The sequence below is a fragment of the Phoxinus phoxinus genome (assembly GCF_949152265.1).
Source record: "Phoxinus phoxinus genome assembly, chromosome: 18".
NCBI lineage: Eukaryota > Metazoa > Chordata > Actinopteri > Cypriniformes > Leuciscidae > Phoxinus > Phoxinus phoxinus.
The window spans coordinates 5557801-5578797 of NC_136893.1; the positions used below are offsets into that span (position 1 = coordinate 5557801).

Sequence of the window (20997 nt, forward strand, 5' to 3'; positions counted from 1 at the left end):
TCCTCAGTGTGTATTCGTTCTCATTAAATAGGATTGCACCTTGAAGACTAACAGCAACAAAGTAAGAAAAAATGTGTTGATTGAGGTGCAGTAAATCAATTCAGCTCACCTGTGAAAATGGTGTCAATGACTAAGTGCATTGAAAATTACACCTCCTTTTATAAATATTTAGTGCATTTATATTTAGTGCTTCAGCACTTGTTAGAACTACTTCACCCCTAAAAAATAAAGCCCATGCCAGACAAACCATCCACCAATAAACAGTCTTGAGATTATTATTATTACTATGAACATAAAATTTAAATTTAAAACCAACTAAATGTCACCAAGATGGCAAAATTAGGTCCATATGCTACTAATAATTGTAACAATATTAATTGGATTTGTCAGTATACTTGGAAAATTCCTACAACAGTCTTGTTTCAATCCTCACAGTATAGCCATAAATAGCCTGTGAAAATGGAAGAAGACTAACATGCTAGTGCTATGTTGGTCTAATGCTTAATTGAATCTTCTATGCTCTGTTTTCCTCTTTACCAGGGGCAGCCGTTTGAATTATTCCAGTGACTGATGTGAGCCGAGACAATGGGGGCCTTAATTCAATTAGTGACGGAGCTGGTTTAACGTGCGACTCGGTCTAATTGCCACAAATCATTTCTGGAAAAAGATGACCTCTCCTGCAGCAAAACTGTCTTCTGCAGATTTCCTCTGGTTGAGCAGAACCACTCTGACCTGGTCTTGGAGCTTGATGAATTTAAGTAAGTGAGCTTGATTCTTGAGATCCAACTACAGGAATGAAGCTAGAAAAAGCATTTTTTAGGGATGCACTATAATATCAGCACCACATCAGTTACTGGCCAATAGTAGAGCTGTTTTAATGATTTTTTTTTTATTGGATAATTAATTGTGCATGCATGCTAATTTCCCTTAATTTTACATTTGTATTAGACATCGACTAATGGTAACTTTAGACAACTAAAGTTAATCTTTAAAAAATAATACATTTATAACATCATTAAATGTAATCTTTAGCAAATCTCTAAATTAATTACCATACATGTCATCACATGTTTTGATGCTAAAATTCCCATGTAATATTTATAATGAAGTTTTTAGTGTTTTATTTATTTTTATTTAGCTTAGCTGTATCAGCCAAATTGTAATACTGGTGCAACCCTAGTGTTTAAAATCTGATTTACAGTATTATTCAAAAGTTGGGGGTTGGTTAGATGTCTTGAATGTTTTTGAAAGACATATTTTATGCTCAAAAAGACTGCATTTATTTGATCAAAAATACAGTACAAACTGTAATATTTTGAAATAGTATTACAATTTAAAATAACTGTTTTCTATTTTAACATATTGTAAAATTTAATCTATTCCTGTGATCAAAGCTGAATTTTCAGCATCATCACTGCGTCTTCAGTGTCACATGATCTTTCAGAAATCATGATGACTTGGTCCGTGTATCACTCATTTTTTGATTTAATATTGAAAGTAGAAAAAATTTAAAATGACTAATTTATTCGATTTTCGTGTTTTCAAAAAAAAAAAATTTAAACGAGAATTTTTAGATTCAGGGGTAGAAAATGGATAAACGGCTTGAATATTCGATTTCCACAAGTGCCGGGCATGAAACGCCCCTTTCCGCTGATTGGTCGATCAAAGATCAACCCGTGCCCTCTTTGCCGTTTATTATTACGTCAGGTGACTGTAAATTTTCTATCGCAGTTTTGCGAAATATTTATTTTTCGACTTGGCTGAAAAACCACCTCATGCGAGCATTAAAACTTTTTTGCGATAAATTAGAGTTAAAATATGCGTGTTTCCATTAAGCGTATTTATAATTTAAATTTGCACAATTTGAAGGGTAATGGAAATGCGGCTAGTTTTGATAAATTTAATGCATACTTGCCAAATAAAAATTCAATTTCTTTCACATAAAACCCAAACTTTTTATTAAAAGGGTGTTAGATCGCAGGAGAAAAGGACACTCACACTCTCCTCCTCCTCTCTCATAGCAGGCATGGTGCTTATGGACAGGTTGATGGCTGTAATGGTGACGAACAGGACCGACAGACAGGCGAAGATCTTCCCGGGGAGGCCGGAGTGAGGCTTCTCCACCATGTCTCTTAGTTTCCCCATGCAGTGTTCGAGACGAGTCTCCCCGGCCAATCCGCTTCCACTATCATCCTCGTCGTCGTCGTCCTCCTCGTCCCGCTCCAGCTCATCGCACTCCTCCACGCGCTGCAGGAGGCGTCGCCGGCAGCACCACTCCAGGCTTTCCTGCGGGACGCCCCAGTAGAGCAGCTCCTCCTGAAAGGACAGGGCGCACATCTCCCGCAGAGAGCGCAGCTTCCCGGCGCGCAGGAACGTGAGGATGGTCCTGAAGGCGCAGGGACTTCGGTCGAAGAAGAACTCGTTGTGGACCACGTCGTAGTCGTCGCACACGCGCATGATCTCGTCGAAGCTGCTGCACAGGCGTAACTGTCCCAGACGCGAGAGAGGGAAGTCCTCCAGCGTGGTCCAGGGAAGCTGGTACCGGAGGCCGCCCACGTTAATGATGACATGCAGGCGCTGGCCACAGGTGTCGTCGGGACGGGGCGCGTCGGGGGTGTTGGGGTCAGTCGGGGGCAGTCGTTGCGCTCGTTTATAGTAAACCCCCTTTAGAGCCTCTCGCTCCTGGATGGGTGGAGCGTTCAGAGAGGTGTCCGAGGTGCAGCTTAAAGCGCTGTAGTCGTAATCCGAACCATCGCCCGCCAGTAAAGTCATCTTTCACCGGACACCTCCACCTCAGCGGCCGTCACATGCCTGTGGTCCAGCGCTTCCTCTCAAACACTGCCCTGGTCAGTGAGAGGGACAGGATTAGAGATCAGAATATTATCATTGATGATTTTATGTTTACTATAAACACTGACAGACATCTGAGCGATTATTAACTTCCCCATTCATTCTTGATTCACGTTAAGCTTATCTATCTATCTATCTATCTATCTATCTATCTATCTATCTATCTATCTATCTATCTATCTATCTATCTATCTATCTATCTATCTATCTATCTATCTATCTGTCTATCTATCTATCTATCTATTTATCTATCATCCATCCGTCTATCTGTCCATCCATCCATCCATCCATCCATCCGCCCGCCCGTCCGTCCGTCTGTCACTCTATCTATCTATCCGTCCGTCCATCCATCCATCCATCCATCCATCCATCCATCCATCCATCCATCCATCCATCCATATATCTATCTATCTATCAGTTCATCCATCCAATAACATCCGTCTGTTCATCCGTCTGTCTGTCTGTCTGTCTGTCTGTCTGTCTGTCTATCTATCAGTTCATCCATCCATCCATCCATCCATCCATCCATCTATATATCTATCTATCAGTTCATCCATCCAATAACATCTGTCTGATCATCCGTCTGTCTGTCTGTCTGTCTGTCTGTCTGTCTGTCTGTCTGTCTGTCTGTCTGTCTGTCTGTCTGTCTGTCTATCTATCAGTTCATCCATCCATCCATCCATCCATCTAATCCACCCGCCCGCCCGCCCGTCTGTCTATCCATCCATCCGTCCATCTATTCATCCATCCATCCATCTAATCCCCCCGCCCGAACGCCCACTTTCGAAGAAATATATGAACTCGGTCAGTAAAATGAAAAACCTATCCGGAAGAGATAAAGAGAATGCTATTACAATAAGTGGTTTCCCGTGAGACGCGCGGCTACGCTGATGACATCACTCGTGTCCCTCTTCCTCTGTAATGCACTAAACAGTACTTTCTAATGGACACAAGCCTCCCGGGTTCTGCTGATCAATAATCCCGCTGTTCACTTTTTGGGGAACACTCAAGAGTGCAGAAGTCAATTCCCCTGATCTGATTGGGTGTCTCCAATGGACACACTGAGGGACACAGTTGGAAACGAGGGACACAGTTGGAAAGACTAGGAGTTCAAGATATTTTAGAAAACCTGATGCGATTCCAGCCGGTTTCATGCTACTACCTTCAAACTTTTGACCAATCATTTGCATTTCTTGATTTTCACCCTACAGGGCCTTTTCGTGCACCACTTTCATCCGCTGTTTTAGGAGCATCTGGAACCTTCGGATAAGATGCTTTATGTTCTGACTTGTTGCGTGGGATCTGCTGATGAATGAACCCTTGTGAAACAAGTTAACATAATGTCTTGGCACACAACAGTCTGATAGCCCGCAACAGGAAGCTTCTCCATCCAACTAACAGTGTGAAAATGACACCTCTTTTTCAAACTCATCTCAAATGTTCACCTACACAACAAGTGGAGTATTTTGAACCTTAGACACTTTCTTACAATGCCCTTCCATCTATCCATCCATCCATCCATCCATCCATCCATCCGTCTATTCATCCGTCCATCCATCTATCTATCATCCATCCGTCTGTCCGTCCGTCCATCCATCCATCCATCCATCCATCCATCTGTCTATCCATCCATCTATCTGTCTATCCATCCATCTATCTGTCTATCCATCCATCCGTCGGTCGAACCATCTATCTATCTATCTATCTATCTATCTATCTATCTATCTATCCGTCTATTTGTCCATCCATCCATCCATCCATCCATCCATATATCCATCCGTCCATCCATCCATCCGTCCATCCATCCATCTATCTCTTCAAAGCTTTTTCAGTGCTTACATTTTTTCAAAACTTTCAAACAACATTCGTAGTCTGCCTTTAAAAATGTTGCACTTAGTTAAAATTACATGAAGTCAATAATAAAATGTCAATACATTCTAATTGTGTACGAAATTACGTAATTACAATACAAATTCAGCTACAGTACATGAATTTAATTTAAGCTTTCTTGCAGTCTGTCTGCTAGTGCTACCCAATTCAAATGTCAAATTCAGGAATTTAATTGGAATTTAAAAATCATTCTCAATTCAATTCCGAAAGGCGCACAACACTGCTCCCAGATGCTGCATACTCTCCATGGCCAGTGTCCAAACTAATTAAATCAATTACCATGATTAAGCTGTAATGGGTTCACAAGTTACAAATTAGTGTCTGCGGCCCTGTGTGCTCAGGCACCAATCATCGGCCAGGATGGGAGCCTTCGGATTGCTAAATTCAGGAAGCGAGTGCGTCACTGCATGCTTATTAAGCACCTGCACTGTCAGTCGCCACGAGATAATGATTACGCTTGGCCTTTTGTTTCCGACCTGTCAAATTAAGCGTGTGCCAACCACTGGGCGTCCGCTGCCTTTACTGCCTTTATCTTCCGCTCATGCCAGCCTTATCTTAAGGAGGCTTGAGTGTCAAAGAAGTTGAGAATAAGTGGATGAAAGGAAAGTGGTCAACAAATCCCACACAGTGACAGGAAGAAGAGGTTGGGAAGAGGAACATACGTCTTTGGAAACCAGCAACTGGTGGACAGATTTACCAGTTTGCAAAGAAAACATCTGAACGTGGTATTAACATATAGTGCCCCTAAAAATTTAAATTCACATAATTTACTCCACCTCAAGTCATTCATCTGAACACATAGGCTATGACTTTTTGTGTAAAATCCATCCATCCATCCAGGCTTTAAGCTAACAAACACTTTGTAGTTAAAAGACAGTTTTATGTGAATTTCTGTACTTGTAAATTATACTTGTTTTCCAGTACAAACATCTCAACATTCTTAAATCAAAATGCAATAACTTGAGAAGCAATTAGAAATGCATCAAAATTAAAACAAGAAGAAATGTTTGCCAATGGATACATTTTTTTACATTGGTTTTTTTCTCTCAAACCATTGGCAGATATTTTTTTCTTGTTTTAAGCATAAAGTCACTTTTTTGTCATTACTTACCCTCATGTTGTTCCAAACCCGTATGAGTTTCTTTCTTCTGTTGAACATAAAAGTAGATATTTTGAAGAATGCTGATAACCAGACAGTTGATGGACCCCATTGACTTCTACAGTAGGAAAAGAAAATACAATGGAAGTCAATGGCTACCGTCAACTCTCTGGTTACCAACATCCTTCAAAATATCTTCTTTTATGTTCAACAGAAGAAAGAAACTCATACAGGTTTGGAACAACTTGAGGGTGAGTAAATGATAACAGAATTTTCATTTTTGGGTGAACTATCAATTTTGATAAATTCTTTAGAAAGCAAGTTTGTACCTTAAGTAATTGTACTGCTCAAGTAACTGTACCTTGATTTAAGAGTGTTTAGATATTTGTACTGGAAAGCCAGATAAAATGACTCGGGAAGAATTCATTTTTGCAGTCAAATTTCACCGTAGCTATAACTCAATTCAAATTTATTTTAAATTCATCTGAAATCAGATTTGATAGGTTTTCTCAATTCAATTCTGAATGGCGCACAACCCTGACATAATATTACCATGACTTTTGCATTGCATTCGAATTACTCAGAAGCCATACAGTAGTTTTGTTGGTCATGAGACATCAAATCTAGTGCAATGCTCCTTAATGTGCTACATTTGTGATTTTTGGTGACTTATTACTTAAATTTCAGTCTATTTCTCATTTCAACTGTTGTATGACTTCCGAAGCCTTGGATTACAGTATATGAGTCTCAGCATTTCATTGTTCACAGTGCTTTTTCCAAGACGTTCTTCAAGATTTCTCTTCTACGAAAGAAAGAACAACAAGAGGATGAGTAAATGATGACACAGTTTTCTTTGTGGTGAACCATCCCTTTTAAGGAACCACAGTACGGAAGGACAGAATGAAAGAGTGTGCGAGAAAAGAGCGACCCTTTGAACCGCAGCGTTGGTACCAGTGCGTTTTCAAGCGTCGATTTCTCTCTGACGCAGCGAGATCACAGCTTTGCTCCAGGGCTTTTTCTCCAGATTGCCTCTGAGTCACAGGACAGTGATTCTGCCAGTAACATGCTGAGCACACTTTCCAAACCTCACACACCGCTATAACCTTCATCATGTAGAAAACTGAGCTCTGAACATCTCAGTCCTCTGCTTTCAAAGAACAGCGTTCCCCAAAATGAACATCACGAAATGATTTATCTTTCATCTGTAAAACACAAAAGGAGATATTTAGAGCAGATGGTGAGATTCTCTTGACACCACAACACAATATATTAAAGTGCTATTTGAATAATAGTTGTTCCCCAAGAGGACTGAGCTACTTGAGTAGAATAAGAGGTCTGGTAATGTGATATTTAGTATGCGGAGCACAGGAAGATTACAGGCGTCGCTTATTTACATAGCAAGATTTGGTGACTGTTGAAAGGCAAGAACAATCATCCCGTGACAGCCAGACAAAATTACTCAATTGGAAAATTGCTTGTGTTTAATACACTCAGCCGTCTTGCTAAATTGAAGGGCAACTGCCTCCACGCTGCTTCTGATATATCCCATCTAGATTTAAATATTTAAAGGGAAAATCTTGATCAGCAAGAAAGAAAGTCATTTACTTTCACGTACAAATTTTTTTGGGATTATTTTAAAGCATATGTGTGTGAGTGTGCACGAGGTTAAGGTCAGAAGAACAATAACTAGAATATCAGTGCTGGATCTCGTCAAAGTGATGGATAACATGGGAAATATCTCCTGGCTGATTTGTATGAGGTTTATTGAATTATCTATGGCTGAAACTTATTTGCATGTCAAACACAGAAGCCAAAGCTTTTCTTCTGGTGCAACTTTGCACACAATAAAACATCCTCTCCGTTCTGCTAAACACGTCAAAACATCATCCACATAACCGAACATTATGGGCTGGCCATTATATTAAATATTCATGATGATATAGAGTATTGTGATGATTTTTCTGGTGAAATGAAATTATTTGAATGCACTTTTCGTCTAAGGACAGTGTCAATAGACTGGCTGTTTTTAGAGTTGGGAAATTCGAGTCATTGCCGGTTCAAATACATTTCAATAAATCGATTCAGAACTTTTTGATCATATAAATCCAGCCTTGGTGAGAGTTTCTTTCAAAAACATAAAATAATCGTACTGACCCCAAACTTTTAAACGGTAGTGTATGTGTGCCAATTATTGCTGTTTGTTACTATGCATTATTTTATTGGTGCATTTAAATGAAAATCATAAAATATCAGGGTTATTAAAAAAAAATTTAATTGTTGTTGTTGCTTGGAATTAAATAAATATTAACTGAAATAAAAATTAAACTTTTATTTCAGCAAGTTGCCAAGGCAGTTTAGTACTTGATGTACTACTAAAACTGTAATAAAAATGTATATAAAGTATATAGTCAATAAAATAATGATAAAAACGTATAAAATGGCAAAAACAGCAAAAATACTAAAACGTTACCTAAAATGAAAAATATAAAAATAAAAAACAAATTAAAAATATGAATAAACTAAAATAGCACTGTGAAATACCATGCTTCCTTGTGCTAATTTCGCCAAAACCAATGCCTTCATTATTTTTAACAATTTTTTTATTGCGTTTTAGTTCTTACATCAGATATTTTTAATCTACTTGGGGGGAAAAACAACTTAAGACAAACACAAATATATATTTATATCAAATTCATCATCTGCCAGAAAAAAAGTTACCAGCTGTTCACCCAAACCATGAACAGCTGGTAAACATTCTGATATCAATTTTGTGCATAATTTCCATTATGTTCATCATATGTCACTATACCACCTATTTTTGTACATACACTTTGTATCCACATTGCTCGCCTGTTATGATTAAGCAGGAAGATTCATTTTTTGGGTGATGATAGACCCATCCTCCACGGTTGCCTGGAGAGACACTTGGCAAACGTCGCCCCACCCCCTCCCACGCATCTCATGCTCTCTTCTGGTGCGCCCACCCATCGTCTATGGGGTCCAGACTGCATCCTGGAGCTCTGTGACACCATCCCAGCTAACACAAATATGTTTGGCTAACGTTCCAATTAAGAACATACATTCTCAGAACATACATTTTTTAAATGTTTTTAAAAGGATCAATTACGGAATTGTTTTCTCTAATTTTATACCAATATCATGGGATTTAGATGGGAAAATTAGATTTTCACTATAATTGGCTCAGATCATCTTCTGATCATGCTGGCTAAAAGTTATTAAAAGCATTTTGATAAACCAAATATCGAATAACGTGCAAACATATTTGAAAAATAGCACGCCAAATTGGGTGTGAGGCTATACTTCCAGAATGCGTTCGAATACTGAGACAAATCTTGGTACATATCATCACAAGCATGATCTGAGGCTACGTGTCTTGGCACAGTGCCACCTACTGGTCAGGAGATATGAAAAATGGCTATTTTTGCTACAAATCATACAACTTTTATTTCAGTGCAGCATGTCGAATGATACCAATTATCCCACATCAGCTTTTTTTTTTTTATTAATTTTGCCTATTTTAATTAAACTTTCTTTATAGGTTCATTGAGTCATACCGAGAACAATGATACCAATTTTATACAAAAAAATACAACACATCTTTCTTTTTTTAAAAACCTGCTTTTCCAAACTCCTCCTAGACCGCTGGTCCAAGTTTCACAAAAATCATCTCAGATCATCTTAAGACCACGCAGACAAAAAGTTATTAAAAGCTTTTTAATTGAACCAAAACTGTTCTCGAATAACGAAAACATCAACAAATTTGATGGCTTGGTGCCAAGCTGATTCTGACAAGAAATCTGAGGTATATTTTACAGACTGCCGAAAGCTAAAGAAAAGAAAAGCAAATGGATCGCTGCAACTCCAGGCAGCGAAACATGAATTTGCAGTTGTCATTTTGTGCCAATATGCTGAATTGGGGAAAAATCACCCTATTTTTGTATTGTTATTTATTGTATTGACAACTAATCAATTCAATATTTACCATTGTATATTCTGCATAATTGGACTTTTTTTAAAATAAATACTGACTATAGGCCTAACTATAGGCTGAAAAACTATAGGCCTACAAGTTTTAGGGCTGGACTATATGACGATATAACATTGATAGCCTATAAGTGATCACCCGGATTTGACCTACCTATATTGTATATAAAGCGTTCACAGGCAAATTTGCTTTATCTATTTCACTGGGGTCAAAATGTCAGGAAACACGATTCCTGGCTGCATGTCAATATCCACGGATCACTGGGTCTTTGGTAAGTTGTAAGGAACACTAAATAAACCTTTAGTTTAAACTAGTAATTGTCTGTTTTACTCATGTTTTCGTAGTTTCCCCAATTATATCCAACCGTTCCGGCGGGAAAGTGAAATCAACCCATATTGACACCAAACTTGGTATGTGTGTCATTGTCTACTCCCACTGAACACACAACATCAATTTGGTAACAGCGACCTAATTGGTAAAAAGTGATAAGCAATTTAATCATATTACAAGTGATTGTATTTGTGATTTTTCCGCCATTTTGACTAAATAATATAAAAATGCCTTCAATTACTCATTGTTGCATAGAAGGAGTATTAATCTCAAAGATCATATCTCATTATTTTTGTTCATTAAATGACTCACACCAAGTCAGACAACAGATTTTTGAGTTATTCTTATGTGCGCCATCTGGAAAAACCATCGCTCTCAGCGTGAATGATCTTCCTCTACCAACGACACAAGAAAGCACATTCATTCTCTCTCCACAATCCTGAACACTGCATAACGCTGTTCTCTCCTCATCTGTAACTCTGACACTTGTAGCTCGCAGCAGAGAATATTCCCGCAACAGATCGGCAGGGACGCAGAAGTGCATCTCTTGAACCGTCTTTGTACACAGACTCTATGTACACACAACACATGTTCAACATCGGGATGTTCGGGTCCAACAGCGCCCGCAGCCATGCTCACATCGTAAGACATCTGCTTACATCGGTCGGGAATCGGAGAGAGAGAGATTTTTTTTTAGATATTAGTGGGTGGATTTAATAAATCGCTGAATATATTGAAACTAGAAACATCTTCGGGCTATAATTGCTTTCCCTTCCTCTCATGTGTCCACCACACATAAAACAGTCTCTCGGCTTCAGTGGTTCAGCAAACCTCTCCATCTTCTCACTGTACTTAACCTTTGCCACAGCACTGCTTCTATTCCTGGCAGGTTTTCAGCACATCACCGGCAGAGATGCATTGCATAGCAGTCACTGTTTTTATTTAAATTCCAGCAGCTGGGTCATCCTGATCTCTATTTGTGCACTAATGGCTCCGGTTATTAATGCATTGTTGCAGGCAAAAATGTATAATAGGGTCACGATGCAAACCTCCTCGATGCGGATTATCATCACACACTACTGGGTAAATCACACTGTCAGGAACATCTTCAGGTCGTATATGTCACTTCAAAATCAAAATAAAATGTAATTACATTTTTGCTTTTTAGGATCTGATTTTTCACATTGTGAAAAGTAACAATAAATCATGCAATGCTAAGTTGCATTAATGTCATCCAAATCAATATATATTATATATATATATATATAGGCTATATATATATATATATATATATATATATATATATATATATATATATATATATATATATCATATAATAAAATATTTAATTTCTCAATTCTCATTACTGCAATGCAAATATATATATATATATATATATATATATATATATATATATATATATTTTTTTTTTCAGAATTTTCAGTGATGATTCTAACATTCTCATTAATATTGTAAAACTGTAAAAATGCATTTTTTTAATTAGTCAAAAACATATTTAGAGCAACACAACTGCTATCACATATAAATATTTTACATTAAAAAAAATATATATATATATATATATATATATTTGCATTGCAGTAATGAGAATTGAGAAATTATATATTTTATTATATGATATATATATATATATATATATATATATATATATATATATATATATATATATATATATATATATATATATATATATATATATATATAAATGTCCAGGTGCATCATAGTGAAAATAATTGGTGGAGAACTATTATACTTAATTTATTATGTAAAATTATATACATAACTTTTTTGTTAATAATTTATTGTTTTATTAGTCTAAATCATTTTCAGTGTAACAAATACAGCCATCATATATAAACACTTTACATTTAAAATGGTAAGATATAAGATATATGTATAATATATTTTAAATGTAAAGTATTTATTAAGTATATATATTATATCTTATCATTATATATAGCCTATATATATACCGGTATATATATTATATAAGTTATATACATTAATGTGAAATGTAACCCAGGCATGTTTTTTTTTTTTTATAAATTAACCTTAGGAATTAAATTAATACTGCATTTGTGTTTCAATCTGTATAAAATTATTTTTTTATTAAATATAGGCCTATATCTTTTTGTTGCACATATTTGAAAGCAATAACCTGAAATATTAATCCAAAATGAACATCCTTGAAATTCTTGCATTCCTAACAAATGACTAACTATAATTGAAAGGAAAAAAAGACTCACAAACATTGAAACCTACAAACCTGTCGTCTGATCACTTTCTGTTTCTTTCTGTTGCTCTTTTCTATATTCTAATTGTTTTGTGTTCAGCTGGGACTGCACAAACATCAACATAAATTACGTAATGATTACATAAGGTATTGTCCAGCAGTTATGTGCATTACCACACAGTTTCATGCAGTTATAATCCATCTCCTGTGTGACACCAACAGGCCAAACTCAGTGAGTCATCTCCATTATGTCCAAGCACTTCCAGGACCGGAAACCACAGCGGCCCGTAACGGGTGTCAGTGTGAACAGTGTCACGGCTTGAGCGGATCTCCATTAGCTGGACAGCAGCTGGACGGCATATATTAAAGAGGAACGAGGAGTCAGAAAGCCAGTGTAGAACAGAAAATGTGTTTGAAGGAGTATGAAAAACAAGAACAGTGTTATTGGATGGTGTCAACACAGCGGAAAGCACTTCATCTGATGAGATAGATTGAAATGCGCGGACTCTCCAAACTTCAAACGAGAGGCTTTGAGACGGGAGCCGAGGGTGATGAATTCGAGGCCGCCTGGTGTCACTTCACTTATTCTTTTAGATATTGTCAATGATAAACTCCTGTCCTGCAGAGTGGGCTTCAAACCACATTTACTTCACCATCGTTCACAGGCTGTCGACTGGGAATAAAGCAACTTGGAGAGGATGAGAATGACAAAGCACTGCAAGACGTTACTGGAGAACAAACTCTCAGCTGCACTTTATGAGGATAATCCCAAAATAAGTCTGTCATTATTTACCCATTTTGTTCCAAACCTATATATGAGGGTTTTTATGTGGAAAACAGAAGAATTTCAGCTCTTTTCCACACAACAACAGTTACCATAAAAAAAAAAAAATTATAAACGGCAACACTTTACAACAAAGTCTCATTTGTTAAGATTAATAAATAAATGAACTAACAATACCCTTTTTTTTTTACATCATTTATTAATGTTAGTTCACCAAGCATTAACTAATATAAAAAAAAAAAAAAAAAATTGATTTGAAAAAAATATTTATTAACACTAACTAAGATTAATAAATGCAGTTATTAATTATTCATCGCTTTCATGTTAACTGTTGTAATTAACTAATTGTAACAGATGAAACCTTATTGTAAGGTGTTACCAAATAAAACAAATGCCATAAAAGTGGTCCATTACTAAATGCAATATATAAATTGTCAATATTTGGGATTAATGCTGCTCCATTTTTGAATCTGACTGCAAATTAGATTTAATAGCTTTGATGAAGAGCAAGATTTCCAGAAAATAACTTATTTTTCAGTTTTGTTGCACAAGATCATTAGTGCATAACTTGCCAGGACTAGTTTTATGGATTTTTAAATCCTTTTAACTATAAACTGGCATATAAATATAAATAAATAACATAATTTACATTTACATTGAATCATTTAGCACACATTTTTATCCGAACATCACCGAATACAGTTGGAACAACATGAGTAAGTAAAAACATTGAATTAAACTATTTCTAATTTTACTTAATCCCAGTAGAATTAAACAATTTAGCCTCCAGTTTTAACCAATCATCTAGTCACATGGCATTTATCCCTCGGGTGATTGGCTAAAAAAAGGATGAGGAACTGAATTCAGATTACAAAACTTATTCTAGTCTTGCGGCCAATGAATTGACAACAAAATCACTAAGAAACACTAAAGGCTAATGTCTGAGAATATAAACGGCTTCTCACTTCAATAATAACGTTAGAAAATCTGCAGACTCACCATCATCACTACCTTACGGTATATGAGAAATCCCCTAATCATAAGCGCTGCAAACAGGGAATGACCATTATAATTGCAATATCCTGACCACGGTTCACAATTACGCTGCACATAAAGGTATGAAAAGACATTAACCCTTCTCATTAAAACCAGCCCTTTTTCAATTCACATGAAGCTGATGAAGCCCTTTGTCATTGTAAATCACTAAAGCTCTCGGGGACGTGTTCTTTGAACCTGAAATTGCAGTGAAAGGACATAAAACTGGCCCCTGAGCAGATCCCAGCAAAACCAACTATGCTTTAAAGTCACAATTACACAGATTGTATCTTTTAATACACTTTCCTGGTCTTAAAGGGATAGTTCATCCAAAAATGAAAATTCTGTCATTTACTTTCATCCAAACCTGTATAAATTTATTTCAAAATGACTTCCATAGTATTTTTCTTCCTTACTACGAAAGTCAATGGGCCTATTTGTTATACTTGACAATATCTTCTTTTGTGTTCAGCAGAAGAAAGAGACTCATGCTTTCACTCAGAAATGTCATAAAGCTGAATTTTCAGCATCATTACTCCAGTCGTCACATAATTCTTCAGAAATCATTTTAATATTATGATTTGCTGCTCAGTAAATATTTATGAATAATATTACTGTATCAGTGTTGAAACAGTTGTGCTGCTTCATATTTTTGGGGATAATGTGATGCATTTTTTTTTTTTTTTAATTATCTGAAGAATAGAATGGGAAGTTCAAAAGAACAGCATTTATTTGAAATAGAAATCTTTTGTAACATTATAAATGCCTTTACTGTCACTTTTGATTCATTTAATGCATCCTTGCTAAATGAAAGCATTACCTTTACAATGCGAATGTTAAAATACATTGAACACGTATTTCTGGTCTTGTTTAATACTAAACTCCAATTAGTTCTATTAACATTAGATGTTTAAACCTAAGAGACAGCAGTCATATTAATGTCTTTCTACGCTCTAAGCAATTATATGGCATTTGAAAAATGATTTTCCATAAAATTCCAACAGTATAACATGCTAATGCAACACTAAGGTCATGGGTTTGATTCCCATGAACGCTAAATAGTCGCTAGAAAATAACATGTTAAAAGCACAAATGTAAATGCAGTTAAGGTGAGGAAAAGCTGCTAGTCGAATCAATCCGAACTCCTACAGGTTTATGCAAAACCTTTGTTTGTAGAGATCTAATCTCTTCTCAATAAACTCAGAGTGCGAGTCCATTTCTCATGAGAATAACTGGAGAGGAAGTTGTCACAGACACACAGTGAATCACTGTCTTAGCTAAACAGACTCATTTGTATGTCAGTCATCTTCAGACTTGAAATTCATAATAATGCAAATGAAACATCAAGCTACCCGTCCGAGTCACCACTACACCACGATGATGATTCAACGAGAGGACACGTTCCCACCTTGGGAAGATGATGACCACTCATACCCACTCATGGCCCTAGATGCCACTCAACCACCAAGAAACTCTTTCACATTCAGATAAGTGTACTTCATTATGACTAAGTGTCAGCAACTCTTCCCAAACCACCCACAGTGAGATTTATAACCCTGGATGTGTTGATATGTGCTAACAGAATATAGAGAAGTCCAAAAGTCTGAGACCAAAATACTGCTGATTTTTCTGATTGAATGCGACTTTTTTTCCATTGCAAATCATTTTCTCAGGATAAAAATGTAAGTAGAAAAAATCCCAGGCTACACCTTCACCTTATAATCATGTTCTCCAGCTTGATTTGAGATCTTGAGCTTCAGAAATCAAGAACCTGACCTTTCGCGAAAAAGCAAGTCTTTAATTTGACTTTTTTTACATCATAACCTTTTCTTGTTTTAAATTTGCTTAATGTGGTTTCAGACTTTTGGACTCAATTGTACATGTATTCACCTTATCCCATTTCATATGTACAATTAAAATGCCCAAATAGATCCTGATGTTGATTGAATGTACTGTAAATGCCAGAAAGATGCACTAGCTTTACACACGACCAAATCTAATAGAAAATATTTAACAGCAAGTGGTGCAATTAAAAAAGTCAAACGCTGGGCTTGAGCATTATGCGATGCATTTGTGAATTCTGGATAAATGGCGCTGTTAAATTAAACCAATTTGACTCATCCTGACTGCTGTCATTTGGTAATGGCATCGTATTTGTCTTCCATCAGAAGGATTGACTGTCACACTGTGTGCTCATCAAACACAGGACAAGCGTGCATCTATAATGTGCAACGAAATGGACTTTGGGATTGAAATTGAATGCCGCTCATGAAGATTTGTCAGTTCTCAGGACAAAGCAAGCATAAGAATGAACATGAGTCACAGGAATTAGATACAAACTGTTGCAATTGCCATGACATAAAATAAAACATAAGATGAAAAAGCAATGCTATTGGCGAAGTACAGATACGTATATCTCATATTAAACATAAAAAGGTGCACAGCAAGCACCACAGTACTATTTATCTACACGCTAAACTAAAATATATTAAAGAATTGTGAAAATGAATATGCAGTAAGGTGAATACATTTTAGAAGTTCAATATATTGATTATTTAGGGCTAAGAGCTGTCAATTTATTTGAATACAAATTATTTTACGATTAAACAAATGATATAGAAAAATTAAATGTTAGATAAATGCAATAGTAGAGGTTTGTCTGACCATCCAAACAATTCAAGCTCATTTGTACCATCATGTTTTACGAATGTTCGATGGGAACACACTGCACCAAACAACGCAGAAGAAGATATTTTTAAGAACAAGAACAACCTTGGACCCCATTAACTTTCATTTTATGGACAGAACAAAAAACACACCTTTAAAGACATTTGAGCACATGGAAAGAACATGTTGTGTGTGAACAGACTAAATCCACCTCAAGGAAATTTGTGTCTCCTGCAGGCCCGCAGAATGATAAAAATAAACAATATATTGATTTCTAAAGCCACTTTTATCCATTCAATGCTTTGCCACAATAACATTTTGCCATTGTTTACTCATCTTCATGTTGTTCCAAACTGACTTTCTGACTTTCTTTCTTCTGCAACAGAAGATATTCTGAAGAACGCAGGGAGCCGAACGACATTGGACCCCATTGACTTTCATTGTAAAGACAAAAACACACTGAGACATTGTTCAAAATACCTTCTTTGCATTCCACCGAAGAAAGAAAGTCATACCATTTTAGGAATCAAACTGTCCCTTTAAATTGTGATGCATTTAAGGGCTTTCCTGAGCAACGATTTTCAATTAATTGTGAGTGCTTTGATTACTAAATCTGCATATCATATACATTTTTTTAAATAAACCCTATAATATTGTACAATATACAAGAAAATATTATGAACAGAAATATGCAGCAGGAAAAAAAAGGTAGATGATGGTTATGCGCTGAAATTTCCACCGATATTATTTGATCTTCTCTCGTCCGCGTTCAGTCCACAAGCTGCGATCTTACGAGCCCTGATCTGATTTGGGCAGCCCGTACTAGCGCAGTACTTCACTGACTCACAGGACACACACGTCCACTGCGTGTTTCTGTTTACACAAACACAACATCCCTTTCAAGCTGATCTTTGAATGGTTAAAAAATCTGCATTCAGAACATCTTTTCGCCAGCATTCTCTGATGAAACTTCCACCACAACAAAACACAACTGCAAAAACCAAAGAAAAAGAAAACCAACATTAGTTGGAAATACTTACCGTAGTTCATCTGTACTTGAGAGTGTTCATGCTGTCTAGGAATGAAAGATTCTTTCTCTTTTACTATAAAAGGAAAAAGGAAAAATGCAGTCTGCGTTCCAACTCTATCTGATCCCTCAACAGGCTCTGGAGCTTCTGGAGTGCTGGCGGCACATTTGATGATATGAGCAACAGGCTTCAGCTCCCTCCCTCTTTACACACACATCAACAGCTCTGACATCAGAGGTGGGATGTGCCATTATTCTAAGAGCTTTTGAGAGATATCCATAGCAACCAACCACCGAAGGAAGGATTCCTTCTTTCCGAGCAGGAATCGCCAAGTGTCTTTGAACTGACGGGCACATATGCATCCCCTCCAGCGCAGTGATTTTCAGAGGGTTTCATTGTGTCATTATCATTTAGATGGCTCTACATCAGCTCAACATATGCTAGAGAACTGCATACATTACAGCAGGCAATGGGAGAACAAAAATTGGAAGTTTCTGTTGTTGAGATTTTTCTCCCCCAATTGGAATCAAAATTGACTAGGGCTAATAGTCGACTAAACGTTAGTAGATGAGTAGAGGGTTAGCCGACCAAAATTTGAATAGTCGGGGAAAGAACATCATTCATAGACCTCAAATTTGGCTTATTATTTGAAAGTATATTAGCAACTTTACTTTGCTGCTTGCTCTAATGCTCCTAGATAAATGTGTGCTATTATTGAACGCATATCTAAGCGTTTGTGTGGAGTGTGTAAAGCTAAAATATTAGCACGCTTACTGCATAACAATGGAGGCCGCTAGAAAAATCTTTAGTTGGGGGCAGCCCAAAAATGTACCTCATCTTATTTAAAGAAATATTCCAGGTTTAGGACAAGTTGAACTCAAATCGACAGCATTTAAGCCATAATGTTGACCACATTTGTAATTTACACTTGTCCCTTTACCTTATACTAACCTTTTCTCTGGAAAGTTATAGGCCTAGCCCTATATTTGTCGCTATATGAATTAAACAGCTTTTAGTACTTTAGTACTCCAAATAAAGTTTAATTGTAATATTTATATCAGTAAGTCTCAAGTGATATGTCAGTAAATATGTTAATGGATTTGTAGTATACTTAGTATGAAATAAATGTATTTGAAATACATTTTGGAATAGTTTTTTTTTTCACTAGGGATTATGCTGCCAATGCCGCTGTGAAAAAAGCAGAATAATAAAAAAAAAAGCAAAACTATTTTGTTTTACAACCCACAGCTTTAGGAGAATTACCCTTTAGAGTATTAATATGTTAATATACAAGCAACCCTAATGGTTCCTTTGAACCCATTTAATTTACAACGAGTACAGTATCTCACAAACCAGCTGTCATGAGATGATTCATGTTATTAAGCGTTTGTCATCTGCAAACAGAACATCTGACAAATCCTCTTAGAAGACCAAGAAGGGAAAGAGTTTAAAAAACAGAACAATTATTAGAGATGAACAGTGTTCGGTATGCTCGGCACGCATGCCGAATAGCCACAGGGCATTATCTCTGAAGCGCTGCCTGTGTTAGCGGCCCTCGTTTCCTATTGATCCACCTGTGTTGAACAGCATCTGCGTGGCAGCCGACACCGGACTTTAAAAATCAGCAGCCACCAATTACTCTCAGATCATGGGTAATAAGTCTTATGGAGACAGTTCAAACGGCGTAAGTGGAGCTTTTACAGCACATTTTTTTATGGATTTCTTTAGATTTTTCTACAGAAACAAAATAAAATCTTTTCATAAGTCTGATCACGTAGAAATTGATCCTGAATTGAGGTATTATTCATGTCTGTTGCACAAATGGTGGAGGACAAGTTACACACCAAAGTGTGTACACCAAAGTTTTCAAAAAATTGCTAAGGCAAGCTCCACTAATAAATAATAACATCTCCTGAAGAGGGAAAGGAGAAAAACAAATTATTATTTCTTCTCACAGCACCAGGGAGAATTGAATCAATACCATAAGATGAATTATCCATGTTCTAAATAATCAGAGACTTGTTCGGCCGCCTCGAGCCACCGGTGAGTGAAGGAACTGAAAATTGCAGAGACAGAGGCAATAAAAGAGGTGACAGGTCAAGTCATTGCAAGCTATCATTGAGATGAACACCTCTGGGCTACTAATGCGTCACGTGAGCCTTACAATAATGATATCACGGTTTATCAAAGAGATCCAGTCAAAGTCTACAGCAACTTCTGCAACTCTGATGAAAAAGAAATCTTGGTCATTTTCTCCACATCACGTTGCTCCAAACCCGTATGACTTTCTTCTGTCCCATCTGAGAGAAAAAATATAGAGAATGATCAAATATTCAGTGAGCGGCAGTCCTGAGGGAAAACATGTCATGTTGATGTCAGAGGTCAGAGGAGAATGACCAGACTGATTCCAGCAGATAGAAAGACAACAGTAACTCAAATACTGTAACCTGTTACAACCGAGGTCTGCAGAAGAGCATCTCTGAACACACAACACATCAAATCTTGAAGCAGAAGAGCATCTCTGAACACACAACACACCAAACCTTGAAGAAGAGCATCTGTGAACACACAACACATCAAACCTTGAAGAAGAAGAGCATCTCTGAACACACAACACATCAAATCTTGAAGCAGAAGAGCATCTCTGAACACACAACACATCAAATCTTGAAGCAGAAGAGCATCTCTGAACACACAACACACCAAACCGTGAAGAAGAGCATCTGTGAACACACAACACACCAAACCTTGAAGAAGAAGAGCATCTCTGAACACACAACACATCAAACCTTGAAGCAGAAGAGCATCTCTGAACACACAACACACCAAACCTTGAAGCAGAAGAGCATCTCTGAACACATAACACATCAAACCTTGAAGAAGAAGAGCATCTCTGAACACACAACACACCAAACCTTGAAGCAGAAGAGCATCTCTGAACACATAACACATCAAACCTTGAAGCAGAAGAGCATCTCTGAACACACAACACACCAAACCTTGAAGCAGAAGAGCATCTCTGAACACATAACACATCAAACCTTGAAGCAGAAG

The 20997-nt window shown here is 36.9% G+C and overlaps 1 protein-coding gene across 2 annotated transcripts in view; it reads right to left on the reverse strand.

Annotated features, from left to right (window-relative positions):
• The window catches only part of kcng1 (potassium voltage-gated channel, subfamily G, member 1), a 59458-nt gene that overhangs the window by 4252 nt on the left and 34209 nt on the right, over positions 1 to 20997 (reverse strand). Inside the window, exons 1-2 of one of the 2 annotated variants that reach the window (XM_079588264.1) lie at positions 17956 to 18058; positions 1999 to 2843 (exon numbers count right to left, since the gene is read on the reverse strand). In XM_079588264.1, the coding sequence (XP_079444390.1) occupies positions 1999 to 2772 (774 nt within the window). In that variant the 5' untranslated portion in view covers positions 2773 to 2843; positions 17956 to 18058. Of the gene's footprint in view, positions 1 to 1998; positions 2844 to 17955; positions 18059 to 20997 lie in introns of those variants that run through there. The other variant, XM_079588263.1, reaches the window with a different exon arrangement.